General features: G+C 28.9%; 1 protein-coding gene across 1 annotated transcript in view; it reads right to left on the bottom strand.

Annotated features, from left to right (window-relative positions):
• LOC142322370 (E3 ubiquitin-protein ligase AMFR-like) overlaps nt 1-13091 on the bottom strand; it is a 190122-nt gene that overhangs the window by 13317 nt on the left and 163714 nt on the right. The window contains exons 3-6 of the mRNA XM_075361378.1: nt 8890-9042; nt 4050-4363; nt 1515-1625; nt 408-568 (exon numbers count right to left, since the gene is read on the bottom strand). Of these exons, the coding sequence (XP_075217493.1) occupies nt 408-568; nt 1515-1625; nt 4050-4363; nt 8890-9042 (739 nt within the window). The remainder of the gene's footprint in view (nt 1-407; nt 569-1514; nt 1626-4049; nt 4364-8889; nt 9043-13091) is intronic.

Raw genomic sequence — 13091 nt, 5'->3', positions numbered from 1 at the left:
AAGAATATGCAGGTAGCACAGAAAAAATTATTCATTAAAAAACAATTACAAAAAAGATATAAATAACATGAGTGGCTTACAATTCAGTTTAATTTCTTTTTATTTAATTTCATTATTTGAACTTACTAAATTTACTAATTTTCAAAATCCAAATCTTATCCTGCCGCCATTTTAGATACAGACATCAACTTTTTATTTATACCAATTTTCTTGTCTTAAAGAGACCTTTAAAATGTAACACAAAGGGTGACATCATTTAAAATATTTGAGTTAAACCCAGTGCCACCTCCCAAGAACGGGGTGAAATATTCAAAGCAATGAGTAATTTATAAAAATTCTTCTAATAACAGGTATATAAATATATAACCTAAAGTAAAATAAATAAGAAAACCAGTAGTGATACCCACCATCGAAGTGGAAGAAATGATTAGGCCTAGGCCTATTAGGTGCAAGATTTGCTGGTTCATTGAGTTCAATGTTACGTTGTGAATTAAGACTATGAATACTGAGAGCCAATCTACATGTTGGACATGAAGTATCTTGTTCAAGCCAAGACTGCAAGCAAGAGCTGCAACAAATAATAAGTTTTATCCATAATTAAAAGAAAATAGTAATGTTTTTAATTGCATAGTGATATCTTGTATACAACTAAAATCTACTTGTTTGTTAATGTTAACCTGCAGGACTGAAAGTCATTATTTGTAAGAAAAGTGCATGCTACTAGCATCTGCCAACAGCATTCAACTACCCATCCTGAGGTGAACTGCATCCAACCTTGTCCAACTTTGGTAACCTATATAAACAAATTCATTAAAAGTGGCTTAAACTTCCAGCATTTGCTTTGAGATGTTGTTACTTGAGCTGCTCAACAGTTTAAACATCCAATAAACAAACAAAATTATAAAATTCAAGAAAAAACATAACTCACAGTTATGAAAAAAATGATGAAAAAACACAGAAATGAATAATATAACAAAAGACTACATCATGAAGATTTCACAGAAATTAGGAAAAAGTAAAATTAGAAAAAAAAATCGTTTTAATTTACTTTAAAAAAGATATTTGCTTGGTTTACACTATATATTAATTTACAATACATGTTTGAAAATTCCATCACTGACATCAATGCACGTTTCAGCTCATTTCCTTACATTTTATTTTACCAACCTTATGTTACCTTCATGTTCCTTGATGAGGCCAGCAGCGTTGAATCAACCAGCAGTGTTGAGGCCAGCAGCGTTGAATCAGTATATATTTTTTTTAAAAAGTAAATTAAAACTATTTTAATTTTTCAAAGTTCTAAATTTATTGTATTAAAAATATCAATATTTTATTTTTACTTTTTTTTTTTGCTAGCTATGATTTGATAAAGAATTTTTGGACATGTATGTTATATGAACTTTTTTTCTTATTTGAAGCTCTATAATCAGTTCACAAATTATTTATTTTCCTTCTTCCTGAATCACTTGTATAAGATATAGTGGAAAAAATACATAACATAAGAAAATACTTACTTGTGAAAGAGATGAGTGCAAGGTAATTTACGAGCTGATTCCATCTTTTCCCAACAGATAGCGCAGTTGTCTGAATTTTCAGCAAGTTCTTTGCTTGATGCCATTGGGTAGCTGTAACACAAACTTACTATTTATACACAAGATCTTAGTATGCAGATTAAGTAAAGCATCATTTTCAATCCTGAATTTTTAATTATAAATTAGATAATAATTATAATTAATTTTTGTATAAATTCAACATTTACAAACAACCTAACAAAAGCTTTAATCTCTAAAAAAAAAAAAAAAAAATAGAGTAATTTTCAACAAAAACAAACGGATCATACCAGGTTTAATAAAAAAAAATGGTTTATATGAGCCTAAAATGGTAAAGTAGATAGGAAAAGGCTAGGGCCATTCCCCATACGCATGATTTTCAATGTTACCAGTCAAGAGCTTGAAATGTTAGTGACCAGATACAAAGAAATGAGGGAAGAATGAAATATATGGATAGGGACAGCAAATATTATGTTTCTTACTGTGTGCACAGCGGAACTGGTAAATTGTACGAAAGAAAAAAGAATGAGGATTTTGGGTTTAAGTGAAACTAAATGGAAGGGAAAAGGTAGAAAGGATCTTACAGAAGGATATGCTCTGTACTGGAGTGATGGGTAAAATGCAAAAAATAAAATTGCCTTTACTGCGGGTATGGAGGCAAAGGAGTGGATAGAGAGGATGGAGGCAACAGAATCATAAGATTAAGGCTAAAGATTGGAGTAAGAACTGGGATATCCTACAAGTATATGCACCGAAGGTGGAATGTGTTAAAGAAAATGTAAGACATTTATTACAGAGATTGGAAAGCTGCATGAAGGATAAGAAGACAGTAATAATAGAAGACAATGAATGCACAGGTGGGAAAAGAAAGAAATGGGAACATGAAATAATTGAAGTTTTGAAAATGGAATAACTTCATAGTGGGTAAATTATAGATTGAAAAGAAGAATATAAAGGTTTTGAGAAACAGATGGGTTTCATGCTTTAAGAAGTAGGCCATGATGAGTATAGGGGAATGGGTATGGGTAGAACCAGCAATAAAAGAAAAGGAAAGAAAAGAAAAGAAAAGGAAACGAATGACAATGTAAAGACGGCAGCTGAAAAAAAAAAAAAAAAGCATGGAAGATATGAAGACAAAGTCATAAGAATGAAGACAGGGATAAATATAGGGAATCAAAATGGGAATGTAAGAAAGTTGTAAGCAGAGAGAAGAGCAAATGTTGGAAAGAGTTCATGGCAGAGCTAGGAAGGGACTCACAAGGTAATAAGAAAATTCTATTTGGTGGCATTAAAAGTAAAAAAAAGAGGGAGACGAAGTTTAAACAATCTAGAACACGTGATAATAAAGGAAGAAGAAATGAAATATTTTATAATAGGCTCTGACACTGGTACCATTACTCTTTAACTACAACCTCTTTGACTTCAGTTGTCTTAGAAGCAAGTATCTCAAATCCATTCGCTGAAGCAGAGAAGACTGCCTTTAACTCATTAAGCCTTGGGATCACTCGTCTATGAACCGCTGCAGAAGCGCTTGTTCCAACTTACATTATTCCTCAAACTGTGCTATCAGAGGGGCAACTGCCAAGCCCTGCCCCCACCCTAACAAATTCATTAATCAACTATTTTCTCGTATCCAGCTGGACATACCTACCTGACTAGCTTGGCTTTCGTTGATAAGACTGAACAACCAGCCTGGGTTTTCCCTAAGATTCTCCAGACTCTACAACTGACATCTTTGCCAGTAAATCGATAGCAGTAAATAAGATATAGTAATCTATCTATTTGCTGATATCTACTATTTTGTTGGGCACGGCCACAAATGTGATAAATGCCAGTAGCAAGATATGAGCAGCAGGAGGCCTGATTGTCCTCCTATCATTCTTTGCATCTCTTAGCTGACACTGCTGGATCATTTACATAAGTGCAAGCAACTGTAAAAATACTGATTACGGCCCCCGATTTTTACTACCAATAACATACACAAGTACAAATTAAGAACACTACAGGTATAGATTAGAAAACCTATATCAGAATCCAGACAGAAAAATGAGCCCTGGACAGATTCACAGACACAGCCGGGATGGCTGTGTCTGTGAATCTGTCCAAGAAAAGAAGGGATTTCTTTTATCTACTACTTATAATAGAGGCTAATGCTTGTTACTATTTTAACTACATGGTAATGACCAATTGCGGTGTTATTTTTCATTTTGAGGAGAAATGAAATTCTAATTTGCAAAAAAAGTTCATACCCAATTGAAATTTTAGATTTCTGGAACAACCAGAAACTTCCAGAGGAAAGACGAAGGCAACACCAATACACCATAGAAGTAAAAACATTAAGAATATTGTATTAACAGATTATGAGTATTAAATTATAATACTTTAAAACTACTCTTTACTTTAATCAAATATCACAAACAAGAATTAAAAGTGATATCAATACTGTAGATTAAAATTAAAAATAATAATTAAAACTTAAGATAAAATAATAAAGCTAACCTTTGTTCCATGTGGTGAAGTACCCATAGGTAGTTACGATGTTTTTTAATACGGCGTTGTATTTCATGTATAAGAAAACGAAGATGCATGCAGATGACGAGAGAAGCCATTGAAAGGAAAATATTACTCCATAGTAACATATGAACATGGTGCAATAATTCAATGAGTAGTGCTCCCAATTCAAAAAACAGTTCAGTATAATAAGCAACTGGGCCTCGTTTCTCCCATACACGGCCACCACCACCACGTACGTCATATAAGTGCAACGCATAACGCAGCATTGTGTGTAACACACGTACCTTTAGTAATACACACTGTAACAAATCAATTAATACAAAGAATAATAAAATATTAAAATCTGAGATGGATTATCCTGAAAAGATTACTAAAGATAAAGTGATTCCTTTGTAACACCACACAAACTTCACTTAACTGCCTATAACCTGAAAGGTGATTAAGTTCAATGAACAAGGAACACGCTTGTGTTTGAATCACAACAAATTGAACGTGAAAAAATCTTCAACAGTTTTAAAAAGAAAATTTATTTAACAAAATCAAAACTAGTAAAATTATTTTAAACATTAGAGATTTTTGAGTTACAGTGGGCTGTTTCTGTTCTGTAAAGTAATGTTACTCTAAAATTATTGGGTAAAATTTATGGTTTTACCCAATAATGTTACTCTAAAATTATTGGGTAAAATTTATGGTTTTACCGATTATTTTATATGAAAAATAGAAAATGGGTTTCACAACTGCATCTTTATAGTTTCTAAGAAAACGGTTGTTAAAAACCTCAAAAAATTGAAACGCACAAGTTAAAAAACATGCTATAAACAAATTGATGTAAACAAACTTGATTTTTTTTTAAAATAAACATTCTGAAATGCAGGAGAATATGATACAACCCTAAACCAATCCAAAAACCAACATTTTAACGTTTACCCAATTAAAAATTATAACTGATTAATATTAAAGATATTATTTAAAATGACTAATTATTTATAGAAAACCTAGATTGTTTGTATATATAAAAATGTGATGTGGACACCACATCACTTCCTTAAATGCCTATTAAATTATATATACACATTTTTTGCTGCACTTCATTACAACCTACTTGTTTGAAAGTGAGATACGATTTTCCAATTCTTTAATAAAGTGGACAGTGACATAATTGGATTATGGTGGGTACCACATTGCATCACATTTTTTTGTGGTGTCCGTATCAGCATTTTATGATAGTTTATATATTAAATTTGTTTCACATCGTTTAAGTAATTGTGTGTTGTAAGTGAGAATGTGTCGGATCCGTAACCATGCAAACATCAGTTCGAATTGAATCTGACTTCAATCAAATACATATTTAAAAAAAAAAAATTTTTTTAAATTTAAATGTATTAATAAATCAATATATTTTAACCAATGTGCCTTCCCCCCTTGTGAAATAAACATTTTATTTGGTTATAACTTTGGAACCAATGAAAATACATAGAACTTATGATATATTGTTGAAAAGCTCTCAACTAGGGCTTTTTACTGCAGTTAAGAAAAATTCCAAATTACAAATTTTTTAAATTTTGGGCTTTTTTGGTCCAGATTCAAAATTTGGAGGTGCACAACTAGATGTTACAACAGCCCAAAATCCAAAATTTCAACATCCTACTGCTAATTGTTTTTGAGTTACGTGAGATACATACATACATGCAGACCTCATGCTAAAACTAGTCAAAATGGATTCAGGGATGGTCAAAATGGATATTTCCATTGAAATCTGAAAACCAAAATTTTTTGCAATCACAATACTTCCTTTACTTCGTAAAAGGAAGTAAAAATGTAATATAATTTGTACATATCAAATTTGGTTGACATCAATTTCACCAAATACAACCAATTTACAGTAATATACAGCTAATAGTCAGCCAGAATGGCTGATAAAATTTGTATAGTTGAAAAACAAGACCTACATATCAATTTAATTTACAAATCCAACATTTTTGAAAAAATGACTTTTCTGCCCGCATTTTTTAACAATCACAAAATTGTTTTTAATTTGATAGCCGATTCTTAGTACTTTGGGTCCTGAATCCAGATATGACCAAAATTTTTCTCTAACACATTAGGATTTTTCACAAAAAAGGCTATAAAATCTTTTTAATATAAAAACCAATTCTTAAAAAAAAATTATTATTTTAATATTTCACAGTGGTTCATCCCTTTTTAACATCCAACAATAGTCAAATCCTTTTTTTCAAATCTTTCACATTTTGATAGGATCTTTCACCCTGCTCCTTACTTACTGCTTCATGATTTTCAGGAAAGTAGTTAAGGTTTCACAAGAAACTTTGTGACTATACCCTTAAAGGTTTTCCAAGTTTGTTTTTCTACTTTCTCCATTTTAGATTCAAATATTTCATCTTCCATAAGCTTCCTTATATTTGGTCCAACAAAAACAATCTCGTTCATCTTTGTTTCTGATAAACCTGGAAACTACTGCAAAGATTCTTGAAACACTCTTCATCTTTGCTTATTGCCTTCACAAATTGCTTCATTAACCTTAGTTTAACATTAACAGAGGAAGCAAAACTTTGTTCAATTTTCTCAATGTTTGCGCTATTCAACTTTCACATGATGGAATTTTAAAAATATTTTTCCTATTTTCAATACAAAACAATCTATAATCATTAGATAGATTCTGGATAATTTTACCGGTGTTATCTGAAATGGTTTTCGATAATGAACTGCTGGTATTTATTATTCAACATATGAACCAGCTCTTTATTAACCAACATCATACACTGTAGCAAAAGTTATTCTTTGAAAAAAATTTGAGATATGAAGTAATTAGAAACAAAAATACAAACAGAATGGAAGCGATTGTTTTGGGAAAACCTCCCTCCTGGTTCGGTGCCTGTAAATTTTCTGGTGATTGATACCTACCTGGAGTGATATCTAACTGATGGTGCCTTTAAAGAAATGATACATATATTTTTCGTAAGGGTAGGCTAAGCCTAAATATTTTCTTTCACCTCATATTTCAGGTGCTGTAACACTGCAATGCACTAATAATTTGAGTACCAATTCAAGAACGGTTTTTTTTTATCACAGCACGATCATTACGATCAGACAATAACTACAACTATTAGACAATAATTACGTATATAGCAAGAGTTTTTTAACTAAAGACTTTGTAATAATTAATGTTATTAAAACATAAAGTTGAAACTTTGTCAAACCAAGGTTTATCCAATATTTCTGGAATTTAAGTAGACAAGATTTACTTATTAAAAAAAAAAATAATTCCAATGTAAATGTTAATAAAAAAAAATACTACCAAAATAACAATTATTAAATCAAGTTACAAATATATTTCTGTAATAAATCATATCTTTTAAGAGAAACTGGCATTTAATGTGTTAACATTACATTAATATATTAAAAGAATACATTTTTTAAGTTTCATGTGGGCTGTCAACCACTTTTCTCCCTCCTGAAAATAATAATTAAGGGAATCTGTTACTACCTGTCAAATTCTAATGCATAATTAGCAAAGAGGTAGGGGATTAGGAAATTTTAAAAAGTTACACCAGGTTAATAATTAAACAAGTCATTTCTTAATTGTTGAAATGCATTGGATTATCATACATAAATTGAACTATACTTTTGTAATGGCACTCTCACTTGTACATTGAACTTGAACACAAATTTATTAGTTCCTTTCTTTTTATACTGACAGAAGGGATTTAATCATTCATAGAATGTGAACTGTCCTTATTAAATTTGTAATCACTATATATTCATCAGGATCTTCATAATAACTTATCTCAAAAGATGCAGAATTAAAATAATTTGACCAAAATACTAATCATATCAAATACATTCATGTACTATATATTGTTATTTAATAATAATTAAATTATTTTGATCACTACAACACTATAATCACACAACAACTTTCTACTTGTTGGAAACTCAAAATTATATAGAAATTCTTTAATCTAAGAATGCTTTTTTAAAAATTTATCCATAAAAGTCTCAAATCTTTATCAAATAAATATGGAATTATTAGAAGGTTTCATTAAAAACCCTACACTTATGTAAAAATTCAGTTCAGCCTGCTAATGAGGATCAAGGATGTTTTCAGAAAATACTTATTTCTATTTTGTCAATTATTATCCCTCAAAATAATAATATTCACAACAACATAACATATTTTTCTACTTCATTAAGTTACAACAATGTACAGTGTGTGCCTTAAATTTATTTAGCTTTAGAATATACTTTTAAATAGTTCACTTTCTTGTTTCTGAGTAGTATATTGTATCATAATCATATAAAAAGAAATTACAACATATCTCCTTTTATTCAGAAAATTATTTTATTATGAAATCAGTACTCTTAGTATTAGATAGAAAATAAGTAGTTTGTTTTAAAAATCTATTTTGATGTTAAAATGGAACACAACTTTTTATCTAATTATATACACTTTTTAACTTGATTTTGCATATCTATCGGTACTTTGTTATAAGAATGCAAAATTGGCTTTCCAGGTTCAGTAATTTTTTTACTAAATGTTTTGAAGTATTAAAACTTCCAACTAGACATCTACTTACTTAATAAAATACACTTTCCACTAAATAGAGGCCATAACCAATGTAGACCACTGTCTATAATATTTTATTTATAACACGATTTTGTAAGTGAAATAAATTTGCAAGAAATTAGGAGATTCTAACCTCCTACAATTAAGTATCTAAAATGTGATTATATTCAATATTACCCAGAAAAGAAAATGCAAATGGGTCTCTATTATGCTATAAGAATCAGGAATTCACTATATTACCTCTGCTGCCATGAATGCAAATGTATTGAATCCACCAAAAAAGCCAACAGCCACACACACAAGAAACATCAAACCAGAAAGAAGAAGAATCGTCCCAAGCAATGCTACAAGACGAACATGGTTCCAACCTGGTGTTGTTGGTGAAAAAGATAACTGGAAAAAACAACCAAAAATGAAATGAATAACATATTTAAAAAAAAAAAAAAACTTGTAAAATGGGATGAATAATTATAATAGCAATAATACCATCAGTAATACCCTTACCCATACTCACCACCAAACAAAATAGGTTAGGTCACAGTTATATCTATTTTACAGTTTCTTGAAGAATATGAACTCTAAAATGCATGAGTAGAGAGAAAGGGAATTTATTCTCAGATAAATTGCAGTACAAGACAAATAACTCTGACCAAATTGAAAGCTTAAGGCTTCCCTTTGAAGTTCTGGGTTTAAATCCTAGCCAGGCTTCATATTTTTCAACAGCTATAAAATTAATTTCAGAATAAAAAAAAAAATAGAGTTTCTTAATTGGACATTAAATTGTTGTTGTCAATGCACATAAACATATAAATCATTGATAACATGAAAATAACAAAGTTAAAATTAAAATTTTTCTTAATATTAGTTAATAGATTAATTAGTACCAGGAAAATTCCAAAATTTATAAATAAAATAAATTTGTAATATAAATTTAATATACTATGAAATCAATTTATCATTAAAATATTTTAGAAATGCTAGCACACACAACACATGCACATGCACTGTGTGCATGTGTAGATTTTTTGTATGACATTAAATTTCTTCTTAAGCTGATATATAAACACACACACACACACACACACACACACTTTGCTCTACACATAATTTTTTCTTTCATACATTATAAAATAAAAGAGTACTAATTTTCAGAAATAAAGATATTTAAAAATTCTCATAAATCAGGGATCAATTTTTAATAGATACATTCAGATTGTAAGAAATAGAATAGTTCTTAAAAAGCTTAAATAAAATAAATCAGTATTTGACAATGATGATTTACATGTTTTCAAGTACAGTAAATACAATTATCTAGTAAATACAGTACAGTGAAGTGTTTACAATAAAAAAGGGGATATTTTAATGAAATATTATATAAAAACAAGTATGATAATAATTACAGAAATAAAACTCTTAATATTGTGTTACAACAATTATATAAAAACATTTATTTTCATTCAGTTTTAAAAGCACTTTAATCATGTTTGTTTTTAAATATATTATCAAAACCATATATATCACTGTTACTGTGAAAACTGTATCAATGATGTTTACTATCGTACAATGTTTTTTTTTTTTTTAAATCAGACAAAACAAAAAAGGAAAATTAATTCCACATCCATATCTCAAATGCTCCAGTTTCTGACTATTTCTTTAGTGTCTTATTTTCTACAATAATTTTTATCTTCCTCTTCCATAATTTAAATTATATTTTCTTATTATTGCATACATTATCTCAACTGCAGCATCTTCATACTGACAATTGACATGGTACTGGTATTAAAAGCAAATCCTTTGGGATCATTCCTATCCTATCATAAATAAAAATTGTCCTTGGTACACATTTTACTATTTCTTTAGTTAGAATAATTCCTAAGCCATTTCTTCGTTTTTATAATACATATTATTGTAACAACATCGCTGTTAAATTCATCTTTCATTTCAATTAAATAATCCTAATTATATTATGGGATTTTCTGTTAAGTTGATAATCATCTCTCTTTTAAATCTTCTGTCCTGCCTACTTGCAATGTAAGTGTTCTTACATTAGATGTTTCATATCGTACCTTCTTTCAATCTATTAGTGAATTCTTTCTAGGAGTTGACAACTTCCTGCAATACTCTCTCTGAAGATCCATATGAAAATCAATTTTAACTATGGTATATTTAACAGAAAAGATTGTGTGTCATTATGTTAATATTTAGAGAATCATTGGGAAAGGATATTCGGTTGCCTTCTGCCTACTATTCAGTCACTCCTACTAACACAGGGAACGTATGCAATTGAGAACAGTTGCTCTGACGAAGTTCCTAATGCAAAGGAATATATATTTTACATATGCTGTAACTGAGTTGTTATACAATATCCAGCTCTCCTATTAATGTAATAAAAACGTAAATAGGAATATAAAGGAAAAAATTGTTCTCATTATACATTTATAATTTAAAATAAAAATATTCATTATAATTTAAGCCGGACAAGTTAATTATTATCACTTTAAATACTGTGTGTAAAAGACTTGTTCAATTTTATTTAACCACTCTGGCAACCCCTGAAATTTTTTGGAACCTTAAATTATCTTGAAGGTCACTATTTTACACATTGTTCATAAAATTGGTCTTTTTCAGTTATACTATTCAGGAAATATTATGTCACATTGGACAGACACACAGAATGGCTAGAACAGTAAGATTGTATATTTAAACCAACAGAGCCCTAGAAACAAACGTGAATTTTTATGACACTTATTTGATTAAATTAAACTAAATTCCTTACTGATTTTTCAAGAACTCATCATTAGAAAACTGAGCTTTGGATTATTTATTAAACTAACTTTAAAGCTATACTACTTTTTTACTTGAACAGAACAATACAATTACTGACTGACATGATGAATAGTCCAGAGTAAGTTGGAGCAGGGAAGTGCTCCATTAAGATGACTACTGCATTTCTTACTCTCAACTTCATTTCAGTCAAATTCAACTCTGTAAGTTGCAATCTAATTTATTTTTAAACATAATTTATTTTATTATTTTTTAACATAATGAGTCAAGTTGGATTTTATATGGAATTAAATAAAATGGTATAAATTACTTTTCATCTGAATTAATGTGAATGAATGTGGAATTAAAACGTAAGCAGAAACCCTTACTACGCAGAAACTAGAAAGTATGAGACTAGGTTGGCCAAGTTATATTTTAGTAATACCTCCTTAATATTACAATGGCTAAAAATGAGATGATACAGTTTGCTAAATCTGTATTATAATGAACTATTGTTAATCAGTTAACAATTGACAGATTCACTATTACCTTGGTGACAACAGTAAAACATAATTGTTTGGAAATGAGATCATTTTTTTAATTAATGAACCTTATATTTTGTTTGTAATGTAAGGTAATTTATTTTCAAGTTATTTTTCTAGTCTCATGTATGGCTGCATTTAAGCTATATTTTTAAACAGTACATTTTTGTAAATAATAATTACAATAAAAAAGCAAACCATCACATGCATTTTTGTTTGCTTTTACTTTTTTATTTATTTAACTGTGCCTACATGCTTTGGTTTATTCAATTGGTTCACATTTATTATTTATGTCATCCCTTAATCTTAGAAATAATTCTATTTTGTTTTAATGCATTTTATTTATATATTATGATTTTTCTGTTACTGTACAAAACTAATTCGATTTGTTTGGGGATTTCCCTGATGGAAAATAAAATAAACTGAATTGAATTCATATCATTAATTGCAACAAGTAACATGTACAGATAAAAGTGAGAGGATACATTAAAAATTTCTTAATGTACACATATTTTTTTCCAGTAAATAACCAAAATATTGAGAAAGCATTACATAAGAGGACAATATTAGATACTGATAATAGTGATTTTAATGTTCTGTAATTTTCCACAGTATTTTACAGTAATTTGAGGCATAATTAACACAAAATCTTATCCTGTGATATTTAAGTATTTAATGAATACTTTTCCATAATCAGACAAACTATTATTATTATTACATCGGATCGGATATTATATAAAGAATTAAATATTCATGCCCACAAATAAACTATTAGTCAAAATAAATATTTATTAAGCCATCTAAACAAATTTAATTTAATATTGTTATTTTTATAAAAATAACTAATAAGAAATAACTTCTAACACATCTGGCGTATAAAAAAGCTAAAATAAATTTTTCCTTCTATTTTGATAATAATAATAATGACGTAACACTTAGCAGCACAAATGCCAAAACAGACTGTTTGACATGTCTAAATATAAACCTCATAAATTAAATTTAATCCAAATAAATACAAGTCTGAACTCAACATAGCGGGGACTTAAATATTTAAATGTCTTATCTTCTAAATGTAAAACCTCCATAGCAAGGATAAATCATATTAATGGATTAAAACATAATTCATAACATCTGCCA

This window comes from Lycorma delicatula, chromosome 3, assembly GCF_047948215.1.
Source record: "Lycorma delicatula isolate Av1 chromosome 3, ASM4794821v1, whole genome shotgun sequence".
Lineage (NCBI taxonomy): Eukaryota > Metazoa > Arthropoda > Insecta > Hemiptera > Fulgoridae > Lycorma > Lycorma delicatula.
Note: the sequence above shows the minus strand (reverse complement) of the source record. Positions and strands in the feature narration are given on the sequence as shown.